Source organism: Xiphophorus hellerii, chromosome 13 (assembly GCF_003331165.1).
Source record: "Xiphophorus hellerii strain 12219 chromosome 13, Xiphophorus_hellerii-4.1, whole genome shotgun sequence".
Lineage (NCBI taxonomy): Eukaryota > Metazoa > Chordata > Actinopteri > Cyprinodontiformes > Poeciliidae > Xiphophorus > Xiphophorus hellerii.
In genome coordinates this window covers 6,151,885-6,170,765 of record NC_045684.1, presented here as the reverse complement: position 1 = coordinate 6,170,765, position 18,881 = coordinate 6,151,885, and the positions used below count along the sequence as shown (strand labels likewise).

Here is an 18,881-nt window from a genome sequence, read left to right as displayed (position 1 = left end):
ACGCACACAACCATCAGCCACAATCACCATTACCATCACCATTATGTGTTTGTGTGTGGCCCTGCTTCCAAACACAAGAGAACAATTTTTGGGACCGCTAACCCAGAGACTATTTTTGAGGCTTTTTACTAGACCCCACTAATTAAACAAAGGTTAAAGCATCTTTTCAGGGTTAGAGTTAAAAGTACCACAGTGTTTTAGGCTGGGTTACAAGGTTTGGGGATTTATTATGACTTCCTCTTCACACCCCTTTCACAGAACACTACCAGGCTGGGCCTTCTTCTTTTTCTGTCTCAGTTAAAATATACTATAGGAGGAATTCAAGTTTCCTGTTTCATAACACAGCTTTATCATAAACACATAACAAGCCCTTCTTTAAGTTGGTTGTGGCTGGTCAAAAATCACTAATCACATGTGAGTTAATAACAAAATCAAGAGCCAAAGGAGGTTTGGAGAGGAAGAGGGTTGGTATAGAGTGATCTTCAGACATGCAAACATATGGATCGGGTAAAACCTTTCCGATGTAAGCAACGACTTTTCAGTTTTGTAATAATTGTTACTGATACACTTAGCTTAGGTTCAATGATCTTTACTCTCTCAGCATACTTCAGTGTAACAAATTCTGTGAATAAAACACAACACTATGAAGGCCCTGGTGTGTTTTTGTGTAATCGCTACATCACATGCTTGAACCACCAAGCTGGGTAACTCTATCATAGGGACTTAGAGACTATGACTAATTCCTCTGGCAGCTCTGAGGCAATAGTCTGGCCACTGCCTTCTTGTGCAATTCTGCTTGAAAAAGATTCTTGCTTGTAGCAAAGTTTGGGCTTTCTCCCCATGACTTGGATCGTCTCTGGTAGATCTTCTACTGGGCTAATCAGCGAACACAAGGACAAGTTGTGAATAATGATTTGAATTTTCTGTGCTGTCTTAGAATTGTAGTCTGCCAGTAGTTTTAGCAATGGCAGCAGAGGAAGAGAACAAAGCTATTCAGTCCTTATTGGCCACTTTTACAACATCTGAATTAACATTAACAGCCGTCCAGTTTGGTTTGGCACGGGTCTCTTCACAGTTGAGGACAGTTGTTACAGCGCAGTCAATTTCCGACAAGCTTCTCAGCGTCGAACTGGCTCATTACATACGACACGGGTAAACGTTAGCAATTGGGTTAAGCAAGTAGCATAGAACCAGGGGAATTTATTTTACCATCTATTGGAGTGTAACAGTGACAGATTCAATTCCAGATGCATTCTTGGCCCATTTATAAAACTCAGAGGGTCACTGAGATATTCCAGCATTAAGTATTTTGTAGAGGAGGTTTACTTTGGGACCTGCTCTGTCCTGAGCAAGCAGTGAGTGGCGGCGTGACCCATCTCACTTCCTGTTCTGCCGTTTTTTTTACACTTTTGTTTTATACAAATTTTAAAACGAAAATTTGCAGAAACATAAAGATAGAACCCCTGAAAACCTTTGTTTTGCTGATAAACCAGTTTATCAGCATAAAAAGAGTTGATTTTAGGGTTAGTTAAATTTTAAATATCAGTGAGAGGGTTTACTATTAAGTCATAAGAGAAACATAACTTTCTTTTATGGTTTTTAAATATATATTTGTATAAATATCGTATAAAAAGAAAACTGCAGGAATGTTGGCTGTTCATTTCGGCTGCTAACAGATGAGTGGACTAATAGGTTCTGGTTTATTTGTTCCTTTACTTTTTTGAACTTTTGTACATTTCATTATTTTGTGTTCAACTTTTTAGGGTTCTGCTAGAAGACATCAGTTTGTACCCACCTTAAGGACATTTTGTCAATTCGGCATATTGCAGCACAGTTGTTCCGTTTTATTCATTTGAGCTTTGAGCTTCTGTCTGTGGTGAAGTATTTGGAAATGTTAGCAGTTAAATCATAGCTAGGAAACAGTCTAAATTCTCAGGCTGCTGTTTGCAGTTGCAAACTTTAATACTGCTAATAGATAATATAAGACACTAAAACTGTGTAAAATGCCAACTGTGTAACCATTTTGTCTTTGTTTCAAATTATTAACACTAATTTTCTACTGACTGTGCTCTCAAAGTGGTGTGACTCACATCTAACATAAATAATAAGTGACCATTCACATCAGGAAGGCTTGAAAAGAAAATATTTACATCCTGTTAATTCTTAAAATAAAATTTTAACAGGTTACAACTAGTATCTGCAAGTGAAAGAAAATCAGAAATCAAAAAAATTCCAGAGCTTTTCATATATTTGTTTTACAAAACCTTATTTTGCCCAAATTTATGAGAAATACTTTTAAAATGCTTTAATAAATATAAAATATGTAAAGCCTCTTCCAATATTTACTATTCAGAAAGCAATTACAATTTTTGCTCTTCAACTAAGTAATTCCTAATTTTCCATTGCTAAAATAAAATTCTAACAACTTAAACGTAATCAATTACAAATTTATTAATGGAACTTGACTTAATGCGGTGTTTTGATTGTTGATTCTATGTTGCATTGTGTTTCTGTGTTTGTAATGATGTAAAGCACTTTGAAATGCCTTGCTGCTGAAATGTGCTATACAAATAAAATTTGATTTTATTTTTTTTTATTTAAAAGGGTTTTCCTAAACACAGAAATACAAAACACTCTCACTGTCTCTTCTTATCATTTTTACCTCCTCTTGCAGTTTTCATTGCAGACAATTCTCTAATCAGTGTTAATTAGACTTGACTTAAAGTGAACCACTTTCACTGAGAAAACAACTAACTTGGGAAATTGAGCTTCAGCTGAGCCACTTAATACGTCCTGAGCTTCCCTGTGACTGCTGATCAGAGCTGAGAGGCTTTCCAACACTCCACCGCTTGTATAATTGGCTGACGCTTGTGTTGCAGTTAAGAGTGCCATCACTGTCAGTAACTCAAAGCCCACGTCTTGCACCCTCACCCCTGCCTGTTGCCATAACAACTAATGCAGAGGCAATGTTAGAAAAATCAATTGGGGATGCTCGTGTTTTTGTGTATGTGGTGGCTTCGCCTGATTCAATTTGTTGCTTTTGAATGTGAAATGTTTTCGGTTTGGTCACACTTGAACTTGACGATGCTGTAAAGCAGTGGAGAATTTTCACTTCATGTTTTGCCAACTTCAAATCCAACATGTTGCAGATATGGGCTTTTCTCACAATATGCTGAGGCACTTGTAACCAGCTTAAAACCATGGCTACACTTTGTGCTTGCTTTTGGAAAGTATATATTATCTTGGTGTTATTTTCATTCATTATCATTCGAGATGACCCTAAAGTATCCGCCAACTGAAATCCCAGGTGACAGTTTGTACTGGAAGAAGAGGAGTGAAGCATAGAAGGATTTAATAAAGGAAGTGAAAAAAGCAGCTGTCTAGGAGAATGTAGCAAACACAGAGGGGATAAGAGTGCCAAAGAGAATGAAGAGCCGATAGGGGATCCATCCAAAAGAATGACAGAGTCTGCATTAAAGAGACGGTGGCTGAGGACAGAGTGAGCAGCGGCATGAATCCAAAAAGAATCAGCCTGTGAGTTTAGCAGCACCACAGATGACATTGGCAGGTCAAATAACTGATATTGAAGTGGAAGAGCTGGAGGCAACTTGCAAAGAACTCATAGTTGTAGGAAATAAGAGACCTATTTTGCTGTGAATTTATTGAATTTTCATTTAAAAATTATAGAGCTGTTTTCCTGTTTCCACCGTTTACTTATGTTCCTTTTCAGAAATGCTTTTCAGCTCAGAGTTTAGAGTTCTATCATATCAAATTCTTTTTTTGTGAACAAAATGTTTGTCAAAAATAAAAATATGCATCACTTTCAAAGAGGCCAAAGGATCCAAATGAAGGAAATTCCTTGCAAAATCAAAAGTGGTATTTTTAGTCAGTCTATTTAGTCTCTACCATTTCATACTCACCCTGTTGATCAACTCCCCCACCATGCCGGTCCAGCTGCCATTAGGTTCAGGTGCTCCATATAACCCATCATCCACCAGCTTAATCTTGAAGGAGAACTTCAGGATGTCTGCCAGCTCCCTCAGCATGTCCACACAAAAACCTTCGTACTGGTCATTTCCTTGGAAGCCCTGATAATTGGACTTGCGCATTACATATGGGTTTTCCTATCAGACCAAGAACAAAAACATTGGGCTGTTGGCTGAAACATATTAAAAGGAAAAGAAACACAAGCATGCAACATTGCATGCTAGCTGATGCACATTATGTATGTTTAATAACACATTACCAGTATCGTGGTGACAATTAAGGACTTGTTAGCTAGTGTTTCTGAGGCATTCAGGTCCAAAGAAGTTGAGTTCATTGCCAATGTGTTGTTGGAATACCAAGTGCCAATCTGTGGGGAAGAAAGAGGAATTAAGCACATCCTTAACTTTAAAAAAATCCACAAAAATGGAAATGCAGAAATGCTAACTTTTTTTGAATAGGAAACCTCACTTTATTTCAATGATCCAATATCCCTTACTGATATTTTATTGCATTAAAACTTCTGTACAGCTCTTCAATCCTTGAGTTATTGCATTTTTACTGTTAATTTGCTTTGCAAGTTCTAGTTGCGTGAGGACAAAAGTGACAGATCAAATGATTGAAATAGACAATTCCTGTAAAAATATAACATTTGCTTAGGAAAATTCAGAAAAATCTTTTAGAAGATTTGTAGCTATAAACGGTTCTTCACATTACAGGCTGACGGTGTATAGTAGTACAGTCAGAGCGGTTCAACTTTCATGTTGTAAGCCCATGCTTTGCAACATTGGCTTCCTCGTTCTGGTCTTTGATAGCTACTATTCTGCAACTATTTGAAGTACCTCAGCTTTAATACACCAAAATGAAGTGGCTGAATTCCCTCTCCAGTATCTCATTTAGCTCTGCAGAGGGATGGTAACAAGCCATTCATTTGATTCTGGATTGTTGAAGTAGGGATGCACCTAAAAGTTGCAGGATGGCACTTAGGCACAGCTTCTTTACAAGATCAAAAATAGACCCCATTAAACTAAAATCTAATAAAAATAATATAAAAAAATTAAAAGTGACAGGTTAATAAAAACTAAATACAATTGCAAGATCGTATAAGTAAAATGATAAAAACATGAAGAATATGGTGTGTATGCAAAACGCAGTAAAAGGAATGCTATTTTATTAAATCACAACTATTCTATATATAAAAGTCCATTAAGAACATACAATTATGTTATGCCATAATAATTATGCTTCATTAGAACAATATAATCTGACAACCTATTTAATAAATCAGACTTGCCTTGGTTAGGTTAATAGGTAAACTCTCAATAATTTGGGCTGCAAGCTTCTGCATTGCACAATTTGTTAGGTAGAATGAGGAATCATTGTTTATGAGTTGCATTTTGAAGGGCAATAAGAAGTTGACCCCAACTCAAAAGCCTTCATTTTATTACTTGATTTACTTTCTAGTGGTCAAGTAGATTTGATCATAGTTGATTGCATTTGATTAGTCTAAGGATGTTGAGTATAATTTCCACTCAGGGTTAATCAGGTCAGCTCAATACATTGTAAAAATTAAGATTTCAAAAAAAGGAAGGAGCTCATTATTTCAAAGAGACATTTAACAGAAACTCACAGCAATCAGCCACTTAGCTCTCAGATTGTTTTATTATTATATTTCCAGTGTTACGGCTGCAGTGGGTCTCTGCCCTTTTTCCTGTTAGTGTTCTGGAGGCAGGCCTTCTGCAGGTGTTATGTTTTTCCTTGATTGGTGCTCTGCTGCTTTAAAAGCTGCCATGCTGCAACAGACAGGAGGCTTTTCCCCTCTCCCTCCTCAGAACCCCATTTGGTTTGGTTTGTATCTTATGGTTGAGTTTTGTTAGGTTTGTTTTGCATTTGCTTATTTCTGGTTGGTTATGGGATTTGCATTAATTTATTTTGGTTTCTCATTTCAGGTAATTCTCTTTTCAGGCTTTATTTCTTTAGTATAATTTAATAAATTCAATTTTCATTTAATCAGAAAATCCTTGTGTGGTCTCCTTTAATGTTACCCCACCAAACGAGCCTGGTGGACGTAACACCAGCAAAGGGTGTTAGGAAAAATGTTGAAAAGTCAAAACAACATCAGTAAAAAGAACAAACCGTCTTTACCAGATATGTAATCTGTCTATGTGTTGAAAATATTGACAACCACCACCTCATTACCTTTCAATACAACAAGTTAAAGATCATGGACCACAGATAAGACCCACATTCACCAACAGATTTTTCATCTTTAAATAATTATTTTAGGATAGTAAATCCATCATAGTCTGTTCTCACAAACTACATGGATAGCTGAATGAATTAATGTATGAAAGAGCTGCTTAATAAACCCGTTAGGTCTTTGGACATCTATTCTGGGATTCTTGTATGAGTGATGATCTTAGAAATGTTTACATTTCAAATTTAGTTTCAATAGGAATATTTATTATTTATTACTCCTTTAAAATGAGTAAAGATGTATTTAATGGCTAAACTCTCCACCTTGTTCATATGTTATTGAATGAAAAGTAAGTGTTCTCTTACTTCTTTATGGCCTGCAGGGTGTTTCTCCAAGATCTTCAGGGTGTAGTTGGTCCTCTGTCCTTTACTGTTGAACTCAATGTGGCCTGTCAGACCGTCATATTCTACCTGATAAAAAGAGAAAACACACAAAAACAAAGATAAATGACTGTTCAGCAGCCAAATTTGTGAGATTCTACTTATAAAAACAGTTGATACACAGGTTGAGATTAATCAATGAAAAAAGTAAATGCTGTTATGACTGGTTTGCAAATGTTTGAATCTATTTAAATCAGATCAATAGCTGTCATTTTTTCCAAATATGATCTATGAGTAGGGCTGTGATAAACCAAAACAATGAATACATTCTCCACAAAAAAGATCCTGCAATAAAAGCTGAAGCAATTTTACCTGAACCCGACAACCCCCAGTTCACAAAATCTGTACCTGCTGTTACCATCTCTTTAAATACTTCTTTTTGAGAGTTTTTTCATTTATTTATTTATTAACTTGAAAAGCAACAGTTAGGTCTGAAATGGTGAAAGTTTCAACACACTTTATTTCACGTCATCTGTTAGATTACTATTAACGATAAAAAAAAAAAATCAGAGTAACCTTCCTACTCTTTGTCCTTGTCTCTTAGTATGGGTTTTGATATTGATATTTAATGAACCTTTGAAATATTTATGTACAAATAAACAGATTGAAATAGACTGTGAATTGAACTCAACCAGTTGTTTCAGTACCACACTATTTCAGCAGTTGTCATGATCTAATGTCATAATATGAATTGAAATGTGGAAAAACAACAAATAATTCATGAAACTGGATCAATTGGTTTGAATTTGTGTCAGTTTCATCTGACACAAAACGTGTTGATTCATATGTTATTGAATGAAAAAAACACAGAAACGTAATCACAAACTCCAAAACAAAGGCATATTGGAAACGGAAACTGAGAAAACTGACAGTAGATCAGATCAGTGACAGAGCTGCTGGAATACGTGCTTGCAGTAATGTGCAAATAAGTGTGAGACTTGTGTGATACACATGCAGCCGAGCATGCATTTTGTTCCTGAGTTTATGTGAGTTTTGTGTTATGGAGTACACATTCAATATGAATGGGTGTGTGTGTGTGCATGACTCAAGATGAATTACATCCCAAAAAAAGTGGAGCGAGAAAGACAGAGAGAGAGAGGTCCCCGGTTGCTGCCAAACACAGGGCAGAGATGATGAAGTGATGCACTGTGAGCTACAAAAACAATATGGAGGGAGAAGCATCATCAGTGGATGGAAAAAACAAGAACTGGCAGACAGATACAAACAAGGAAACAGGAAGATGAGAGTAAATCAAATGAATATTAAAAATCAAAGATACAGATATAACAGTAAGACAATCTGAAAAGTTCTTTATATACATTGAATCTAAACATTTATTTTGCTCTAAGTCATGTTGAGAACAAGCATGTAACGCAGACTATTTTACAATACTAAGATTTATAGACATAATTTATGAGCCCCCTGAAGAAAAAGTCAAACTGAAATGCAACTTAATAGTTCCTGTTAGAAAAGAAGACGACTACAAAGACAGTGGAAAATGCAAAAATGAGTAACAGACAACAAAGCACACAGAAAATTCACAAGGCATCATTAAACTAATACAAGCATATGTAAAATAATCAAATAATGTTGTTGCATCTATCAGACATCTTTAACATTACGCCTCTGAATGTAGGGAAAATGACAGCTAATGGGTAGCTAATCAAAGTCTAGTGTAAATTTATGAGTAGGATAAAATATTATGTGAATCATGTAGACTGATTTAAATTCAGTTACAAAGTGTTTCTTGATAATAACTACAACTAATACCATAGTCTGGGTTTGCACAGCAGGATTCTCAGCATGTAATTTCAATGTGCAAAACCATGTCCCAAAAGAATGAAGCGTCTCTACAAAGTCAGGACTTTGCTACTTCAGTTTTTTTATTAGCTCTAAACATTAATCTCTCATGCTAAAATATATTTTAAGACATTATGGCAAAAGAAATTTGTTTTTTGCATTTCAGCAAATATGTGAACGTTCCATATTATATTAGAAAGCAATGCTACATCACTGCTGATTTATTATCTCATTTTAATATAAGTTCAATGGAAACTGTTCAACCAACTAACACATGAAAATGCTTTGATTTTACGATTCCAGCTCTGGATGTAAACTGAGTGTTTTGGTCCTACTTGATGTTGTACTATCTCTTAAAATCCCAACAATGTGAGCTGAAATTTGTAGCTCTAATTTGACAAAATGTGAAAAGTTCAAGGCATGTGAATCCTTTTGCAAGGCATTGCATCTACTCATAAAATCATTGAAATTAAAAACAATTACCCTAGAAATGGTTCTTTTTGTTCTGCGTTCAGCTACAGAGTTTATTTACATTTTCAGATTTATTTTACAGGTTTTGTTTACAGCATTTTATTTTAGTTTATCTTAGTACTTTACCTGACAGATGCGCGTGGTTGCTGAAGTTCTATGTTTCCTCGGTTCATGCATATGAAATATGAGTATGTGAAGTAAATGTGTGTGTATGTATTTACCATGCGTAGGTAGTTCATGAGGCTGGTCCCATGTTGCCAGATGAGGGGGGAGGTGCAGCTCAGTGGCTTCACGCCAATCTCCTGACTGCGGTTCAGCTCCCGCACGGCGCTCACCACCACGTGAACAGCATCAAACATCAGGGCAGATGACAGCTAGGCATGAGATAAATGAATAAGTAAGCATTTTCCCTTCCATCTATTTTGCTCCAAAAGGTGCTATAAAGTTGGAGTCACAACAGACTTTTCTTGCTATTGTTTTAATAACTGAATTCTACAGAAAGTATTCCAAGACTTCCCTGCTCAGGGTTACAAAACCATAATGAATTTTACAAACAGTTAAATTGAAATCTAAGGGTTTGTTAATTTTTTGAAAAGTGTATGAAAAGCACAATGGCTGATGATGCTCTTACTAATAAATTAAAATAAATTATCATTGCATCTCTGTTGACTGTGCATGAATACATTTGAATACGAAAAGAAAGTTATGTTGTCTACAATATCCCAGTTATACCGTCAGCAGAGCTTTGATGAGACAAATAAATACAAATATATACAAGTTATGAGTAAGAAGTTCATACAGAATGTTGTAAAGTTGCTGCAGCACATATACATATACACAGTTTCATAGAATCCTTCAAAAGACAATAAAATTGTTCAATATCAACAACATTTTATTTAACTGAACAACCAATAACTTCCAGTTAAGGTTTTAAAGTCTTCAATATAAGAAGGGAAGAAATGGACCAGAGACTTTAGCCCAATATTCCGTGGCATTTATTGTGATGATGATAAAAGCATTGAGAAAAATATGTATTGCAAAATTCCTTGCTTATTTAGCTATAAGTCTTTTCACTATATTTGGAGATAAATAAACAAACCAGTTTCCAATAAGCTACTTTACTGCACTGTGTGCATTAAGTCACCAGTGCTCCAAAAAATACAAGTAAATGTAGCGTTTCCTATGCTTCCATGAAAGTAGTAATGGAGAGAAAGACTTTGAAGTGTAAAACTAATCCCAACCATACTCAATAGAAGTTCAGTGGTACTATTACATTATGACACTTTTTTTTCTCCAAAAAAAATGGTAAATGATGCCACATCCCTTGCATGAAGAAAAACGTGTGACACTGAAAATTCTTCATTGGGTGAACAAAAAAAGAAACGTATCATGAAGCAGAAAGCAATTACTTTAAAGTCACTTTATGGTGCATTCATACTTGATTACATACCGTTTAATCATCCACTCAACCAGATAACCTGTGTAATGTACAGTCTGTCATCTATCCTGGTTCAGTGGGGTCTGCCAGGACTTCCTGTGGAATTCTGCGCAGGAAGCCCACATGTTTTGTGGCTGTACTGATTGTGCATATTTATAGAGAAAAGTCACCACACTGTCTGTGTGCATTTTTGTCATGCAGATGACAAAGTTGCACATCAACGTCCCTCCACTGAGGCTGTAGCAAGAGATGCATTTTTCTTAATGGAATGCTGTTTTGTATTTTTAATTTAGATACCATTGTAAAAATACAGATGTCTGCAGGCAGGCTGCATTCAAGGAAAAAGCAAAAGTATGTTGAAACCATTTGAGGGTCAGATAAGATGGAGAGACAGAAAAACCAGTCCATAAATTAGGCGATATATAATGAAGTGGAATGACACAAGCAAAAAAGTAAATAGAAAAAGAGGCTTGAAATGACAACAAAAGCCAAAAAAAAAAAACCCAGCTGGAATCTGTCAGTATTCCGAATATCCTTCCCCCTATCAGTACAAATTCATATTAGTACTAACTTAAACCTATAATAATGTTTCTTATTACCAAGGTAAAGCACTACATGATAGGAAGTCTCTCAAGACCTTTGCAACGTTGTTGTTGCAAAACCTTCTGATGACAATGGATACATATATTTCTGAACTCAAAACACAGCATTTCCAGGAAAACAGTAAACAGTGTACTCAACTGTAATGGCCTTAATGCATAATAACTGCAAAGACTCCTCTATTGAAAAAATAGAACATTGAAGCACATCTAAAATTGGTTGCAAAGCATTTGGTCAAGCGGATTAAACACATTAATACATTATTATGTCTGATGAAGCTAAAAATCAATGACATTCTACACACCGTGTTTTGAAAAAACATCATAGGGTGAGGCTGTTTTTCAACATATGGTACAGACACACTTCATATAACTGAGACATTCTTTGGATCTGGAGTGATGGATTTTTCAGCAAGACCTTGATTCCAGCTACTCCAGCAAGGGAACTCTAAACTAGCTTTGGAGAAAGAAAAAAGATGTTTGAATGACTCAGTCAATCACCCAAGGTAACGGCAATTAATAACCAATATAAAGAGCTGAAGATCAAAGTTCGAAGATGCGGCACCCAAAACCTTTGAGGTTCTGAGGCTGTCTGAATAGATCAAAATTTCTTCTGGGTGATGCAAACAACTAGTCGGGATATTGTTGAGGAAGAAAAATATTGACTAGATCAATATTTAGTTTCTCTTCTTTTACAGCAAACAGCAAAGATGGGCAGGCACTAGAAGCTTGAAATGTGTGAAAAAAATCAGACCGTCAGTCAGAAAGCAATACTGAAGTCAACAAGCATTTTACCATAGAACAACATAAAGAACTGGCAACAAAGAGAAGAGCATTCACAAAATAGCTCAGAAGTTGTTCAAGGTGGGCTTCAAAACAAAACAAAGAAAATCCATGTATTGGCAGCTACAAAAATCACAGACAAAATAGCACAGATGCTTTAGCACAGAGACAAAAAAAAAATTCAAACAAAAAGGGGAAGCAGACGAGTGAGGCAGAAAAGAAGGTAAAAAGAATGGTAATAAGATTGGACAAAAATGGATGAAACTTTGCTGTGTCTTTCTTTTCTTGTATTTGGTTTAAGGTATAGCAATTACATACATATTGATTGATACTAGTTAAATCTGTTTACTCAGTCACTTTAGACCACAAATAACTACTTGAGTTTAAAACAAGAAGAAACTACTGGCTGTAGTGTTCTAGATCTCTGTTTCTCATTTGCTGAATTTTATCTATAGAGCCAAATGATTAGTAGCAATGTCACAGTTGTGAAGCTTTGGCTGAATTTGTGCAGAAAATAAGAAAAAGTTAAGCACACCTGCTTTCAGTTGCATTCAACTCATGGGGCTGAATTATTCTATCAGAGTCTGTTTGGTCAGTTGTCTTTCAGACTGACACGCTTAGAGAATCAGATAAATTGCAGAGAGGCAGAGCTGTACAATCTGTGAAAGCTTGATAAAAGAGACAGATGCTTGCAGATAGGGGTTTTTTGGAAAGGTAATAGATTCAGAGCTTAATGACATCAGCTAAGAATGGTTTGAAATGAGGGACAGATAAGGGAAAAAGAGAACGTGAGAAAAAATAATTGGCAGCTCTCACCGGTTTTGTCTGGAATCACAGCTGTTTCTACAAGCTCACATGTGCCACTTTGCAGTGAGTTTACTCATCATATATCAGTCTCAAACTTTTAGAACATGCCCTTTCTGCTCGTCAACATGGTATAAACATTCCTAATTAGCATTCAAGCAGACTTAGTGGGTTGCTTATTTTAACATAAGCATTGTGTGTGAGATTTGTAGGACAAGATAGACTGGACGATGAAACAGAAGACCCAATTTATGAAATCAAATCAGTATGTGAGACAAACTTTCCTCTTAATTATTTTGACTTTTTTATGAGATGGACCAAGGTCATAATACAGTATGTGCTTTGTCTCATTATTTCCATATTTTTTAACAGTCAATATAAACCAGGTCAAATGTATGTGTCAAGAAGTTAAAATCGACTAACGTGCATAAACATAAGAATAAAACACCCAGAAGTACAGCACAGTTATAATGAAAGAGTTTCTATGTAGATGAGACATATTTTAATTTAAAGCCTTATAACTTTCTACCTTATGTTGTTGTTGTTTCTTTAAGGTTATTAATGTTAAAGAAAAAAGGGAAATAGAGCACAAACATGGTTTGTTGTTAGCGTTTAGATCAGAATCAGGTTGCTGCAACAAGAAAAATAAAAAAAGCTTGTTTTTAGAAATTATGTTGAATAACTGCAAAGTGAAATTCTCAAATATATAATTGTACTTGCATTGAAATAAAGATTAATATAATAACTTGTATTAATTCCAGGAGGACAGATATAACAGCAGACCATTAGGGACTATTTAAATAGTTTCAGCTTGATCAGTCTTTGATCATATTAAGTGCTACCATGTTCATCTTTGGTCTGCATACAGCTGGAGGGTGAAGAATTTTCTGTGAATTTCTCTCACCGCAGGTCCTGGGTATGGGTTGATGCTGCACCCTTCTTTCCACGACAGGTTCAGGCTCCTGATGAAATCCAGGTAGAAAGGATGGGAAATGTTCAACATGGAGAAACCAACGATGTTGGACTGGTCACCCACCACATCATCTAGCTGGAGCAGAGGGAAATCCTTAAGGCCAGATGAAAAAGAAAGGGAGAAAGAAAAACAGTCTGTCAGCAATTTCTTAAAACAATATACAGCATGACATGCCAAAGCATTGAGCATTCGAGATAGCAGGACAGATTAGACTTAAAATACTTTTCAGATCAGACATGAGAAAATAAAAATATGGAAATCAATGAAAGACCAGGATTGGATTTTCTTCAGGCTACACTACTTTGGATTCTGTTTTAAAACTCTGAGTTGGCTCATAATGTAAAAGTAAAAGAGAGATGGACATCAAAAGATGGGAAATTTCAAAGAAATTCAAATAGTCCTTGAAGGCAAGTTGATGTCACGCTGGGCTCTGCTGCTGAAACAAACCAGAATCAAAATGTTTGTTTTGCCCTCAAATGGTTTGTGTTACGCAACACATGCTGACACTGAAATATTTAGCCAGAGTTGTAGGGAGCAAAGAATGTAGGCGAGTGAACCAAACACTTCTCCTGCTGATTTGTCACCTGATGACACACATCAGGTGACACAAGCTGTCAACACCATTGTATTACACTGAAATAAACTAACCCTGCTGTTTGATTTATTTATTTTTTTAAGTTAGACCAAATAGGGGAAAAATAACTCAAATAATTCACTTCATTTCTTGCCCAGAAAACAATAACCAACAGTGGTTCTCTTACATCTAACTTAACAGTTAAAAACATAATTACAACATAGGCATTTCTAAACTACTCTAATTAAATTACTTTGGCATTGCTAAGTCTCAAATCGTGCCAAATCTAAAAGCAGCAGATGGCATGTCAGCATATGCCACTTCTGGTTTGGTGGCATATGCTGATTCTACAGCAATGTGTGCCTGCCATTAGATGGTATGCTGCTGATTTGGATCACTTTAAATCAGCGGGTGATGCTGCATCTTGCTGTTGGTTCGCACATTTATTGATAATTCTGCCATGCTTTTATACTTCTTTCAAATAAATCATGCAACTAGACGTACACAAATAGATGATTTAAAATTCAATGTGATTCTATAGGGGTAGGGCATTTTTCCCAAATGTTTGTTTATATGAAGACTTTAATCATACTTTTGCATTTGTATTTTTTTTTTTATAAAGCAAGTAAAAATCTTCATACAAATGCTTAAGATATCAGATCAAGCCCTCAGCAACAGTTTTACTCTAGATAAGCAACTATACTGATTAATACTGAGAGATCTGTGCAACTTTAACTTTTGGAAATGATTATTTTACAATTTGGCTTGATTCATATCATACATTGAGTAGAATTAACAACAACAGACACAATCTCAAAAACCAGCCAACTAATTGTGTCATTTATGTGAATAGAAGATTTGAACTATGTCACCACTGTTCAGGCATTTGATTTTTGGGTGTGTACAAATCACCCTTATTAAACTCACATCTATTTTTTTTGGCTAAATTTAGCTAAATGTACAAATATCTGGTCAGCAGTTGTTAGTATGAGCTAATGTTCAACAGCTAGACTGCCACTATCAGTTTTTGGCTGTGTCTGCTCTCTGGATTGTTTTGACATAAAATGTCTAATTAGAAAAAAAAACAGAAGTCTATAAAATATATAAAATACTTCAATTCATGAATTAATTTATTATGGAGATGTAGAGATTTTGAAGCTTTCTTTGCTGATCAGTACAAATATATATACATATATATATATATATATTTTTACATTTATTGACTAAAATATCTGTCTTTTTCTTATCTATTGTATTTCCATTGTTTCTTGTGGCTGAGAAACTGTTGCCGTCATTGTTGCCGTTGCTCTTGCCGGATGCCAAATCAATTTCAGCAGCAGCCAGGCCGGCTGTCAGACTGTCGCCCTGCCAGCTCTGACAAAGAGCAGTTGGCTGGCCGGGTTGCAGGGACCAGGCCAACACTGCTGAGGGAGAAAGCACTGCAACAGCATTCCAGAAGGACACCAGTGATGCATTGACTGCAGCATGCTTCACGCTAGATGTTCATTTAGAAAGAAGCTGGTCTTTAGGCTAGTCCATGCTGGTAACTAATGAGTTCAACTGTTTAAACATGTGAGCTCTTAAAAGCAGAGGGTGATGCTCCCTAAGGTGTTCAAGAGGTAATGACCTTCAGAAGTCCTAAGGAATTTGATGGGTAAATTAATAATGGTAATAACTTTCTGATTATTTTACTTTGATATGCACACTTCTATGTTTTAAGTTCACCTTTATGCATTTATGTTATTAATGCACTTAAGTAGTAAGTTTTTCCTATTTAGATGAGTCACTAGCTGCTTTGTGATAAGTTCATCTGTAACCATGTTAGTGGATTCAGATTGTCTCCGACCTGCTTTTACAATTACATTTTCAAGTATTGGAAGCATTTTCAGACACGGCACTGCAACAATAATAACTAATACCAACTGAGTTCCCTGGATGGTCTGCCCTTTACCAACAGCTGGTAAAGGGTTTGAATCTCATACATGCTTAAAACATCATTTCACAATTATTTTCAGTCAACATTTGCACTTAAATATTTTGAGGAAATAAACATGAAAGTAGACTGTGAACATCTTCACATGCTTTGTCTACAGTAAATTGAGACCAGCAGAAGCTAGTCAAACAGAATAGAAGTCGAAAGACACAATACTCAGCTAATGCTGCTCAATAATAGCTTTTAAGCTTGATGGCACTTATGTGAATTTTAGGAACTATTTCTTGGAATAATATTAAAACAATCTTAAAACCAAGCCTGGCCCATGTTCTATGAGATAATAAATTAATAATAACACAAAATTTGGCCAGTATCCTGACCAATCTGGAAAAGCATATCTCACTGAGTTTTTTTTCTTTTCTTGATAGTTTGTAACATGTAGCTGGGGAGTTTCCCAAATACCTGCTGACCTCTCAACCCATAAACACTAAGTGAAGAATCAACAGGTGGCTATCGGTAAAATGAGTATTGAACATATAACTGTTTTCTTTAGATATTGTCAGTGTTGCCATTGACAACAATCCACCTCATCCAGACATACAAAGCAAAGTACACTAGTTTATAAACAAAGTTATGGATAGACAACTGGAATTACAGGGAGTCAAACATTGAACAGACTTACAGAAACTTATTACTGTGTGTGAAAGCTATTTTTTAGTAATGACAACTTCAAGAAATCCACTGTATTAAGAAACTGATCACAGGAATTACTTAGATGTGATTTTGACAAATGTCTTAAAACAAATTAACCTTAAAGCCTTAAATCTTTTAAAGATCCAATCTTTGGGTTATTGTTTCGTCTCCTATGTGAGAAATTATAGGAACTTATGACTCAATGAGGATTCTGGAAGTTGACTCCTATTCAGTCCTAAGTTTAGAAAAAAAACTGGAACCATCACTATTAGTGCTTTGCAACAGAAAGACTTTGTAAAGGTCTCATTGTTTTGTTAATGTTATTATCAAACCAGCTAATATTGATTTACACATTGTTGCAGAAATGACTTAGATTTTACCTGGATTCTCTGCTTTCTGTGGCTTTTACAGATATATATATATTTTTAGTTTATGCATACCTTCATGTGGGGAGTAATTTGCTTTTTACGTGTGGAGTACTGGGGTTGTTGTCGACAGCTGGGGTAAATTTTATGCCTAAGTCCTTAAATTGAGTAAACCCCTAGCAGGTTGTTAGTCCTCCACAGGGTAAACCACACCCATGCACACATGCATGCACACATCAACACCTAAGGACAATTTAAATGGTGAATTAATCTAACACATATGTTTTGGACAGTGAGAAGTAACTAGAGAGGACCTGGGCATACATGGGAAGAACATACAAGATTCACACAGAAAGGCTCTGCAGTTCTACAAACTGCATGAACCCACAAACAGACAAATAAAAAAAATAATCTCAAACCAAATTATTAACTGTAATGAGTCTGTTAACTTTAGGCAGTTTAAAATGAACCAGTATGTAGTTGACAATAAAAAAGACAGATTAAGCAATAATGATTCCTACAGACTAGAAAGCTGAGCAGAATCATCATGCCTAATGATTGAATCCCTTTTGTGTTTCGTATGCTCTAAGAACATTAGGGCTAATATTGAAATCGTGTTTTTCTTCACTAGTATTTTTACAGTCTGCAGAGCATGTTCAGTGCAAAGTTAAAGGTAGGTCACTGACACCGCTGCAGGTGAATGAAAATGCAAGAAAGAGGGGGCAGAGATGAGGTTGGGGGGGGGAATGACAAATTTGCCCTTGGTTTGTTAGTGCTGTGTGAAGGGCCCCGTTAAAGTCTCGTGTCATGCAGTGTTTAGAGTCAAGGCAGAGATCGAGAAACGTTATTATCCACGCAGGTTCTTTGTACAAGGGCACGACACCAAACAGGGGAATTATAATGATGACAAACAGTGGAAGGAGCAGCATGCATCTCTGATGAGAAGGGAGAGATGGAAAGAGGGAGGTTAGGGGGAAAGGGAGGAAACAGGAAAGCTTTGCTTAAGGATGTAACATAAAAAAATATCCTGGAGGTGTGAAAAGGCTGCTTACAAATGAAAACACCAGATATTTTGCTAACGGTAGCATCTGGAAAAAATTGCTGTAGGGATATTGAGATAAAAAGAAATTTGCTGAAATAAATTAACAGGAAAGTATGAAGTCAAGGGGGAAAAGTACAGAGCAAATGATAGTAAAAGTAAGGAGTCCAAACAAATGTAGGGTGATTCACAAAAAGCCAAAACCAAAAAAAAAAACAAGAATGGAACACAATTTTTCAAGGCTAGAAGACACATAGAAAAAGAGTGAGAAGAAGTGAAGGTGTGACAAGAAAATGACAGAAAATAAAACTAGTAAATCAACAAAAAATATTTATGAGCACTTTTCATACCCAGCAGGTCAGATGTAAGAAAAAGTTCTTCACAGAGGTAAAAACAGAAGTACAGATGTTGAATGTCTAAAGACTTCAGGGCAATCAGGGTGGCAGTGGTTCAGGAGGTAGGAGTTCACAGATTTCTCTATTCATAATGTACAGTATATAAAATAGATAATAGGTTAAAAACGTTTACTTTTTAAACGTTGCTCCCTCCTATGTGAATCACAAAGAAATTTGAAGCTGATTATTAAATAGCTGATTGGGTGAGTATATGAGTTGATAGATAATGAATCAATTTGTTAAACATATAAACATATGCAACTCTTACCAGTAACATAAACAAAAGTGGCTGAAAGTGAATCTATGCATGTGTTCCATTCACCTCTTACAGTGAAACTTAGATCTAATCAATGCATCAACCTCAACCAAACTTTTTCCTATTCCACGGGCAAA

The 18,881-nt window shown here is 35.8% G+C and overlaps 1 protein-coding gene and 1 long non-coding RNA gene across 3 annotated transcripts in view; one reads left to right on the top strand and one right to left on the bottom strand.

Moving 5' to 3' along the window:
- Positions 1–18,881, bottom strand: part of LOC116731683 (glutamate receptor ionotropic, kainate 5-like) — a 207,830-nt gene that overhangs the window by 41,520 nt on the left and 147,429 nt on the right. For both annotated transcript variants that reach the window (XM_032581498.1, XM_032581499.1), the window contains 5 exons: positions 13,421–13,582; positions 9,114–9,266; positions 6,547–6,651; positions 4,247–4,354; positions 3,921–4,124 (listed from right to left, as the gene is read on the bottom strand). In XM_032581498.1, coding sequence (XP_032437389.1) covers positions 3,921–4,124; positions 4,247–4,354; positions 6,547–6,651; positions 9,114–9,266; positions 13,421–13,582 — 732 coding nt within the window. The remainder of the gene's footprint in view (positions 1–3,920; positions 4,125–4,246; positions 4,355–6,546; positions 6,652–9,113; positions 9,267–13,420; positions 13,583–18,881) is intronic.
- On the top strand, positions 788–13,538 carry LOC116731685 (uncharacterized). Its single transcript, XR_004341608.1, has 3 exons — positions 788–902; positions 9,123–9,289; positions 13,426–13,538. It is a non-coding gene; the product is annotated as an uncharacterized LOC116731685 (long non-coding RNA).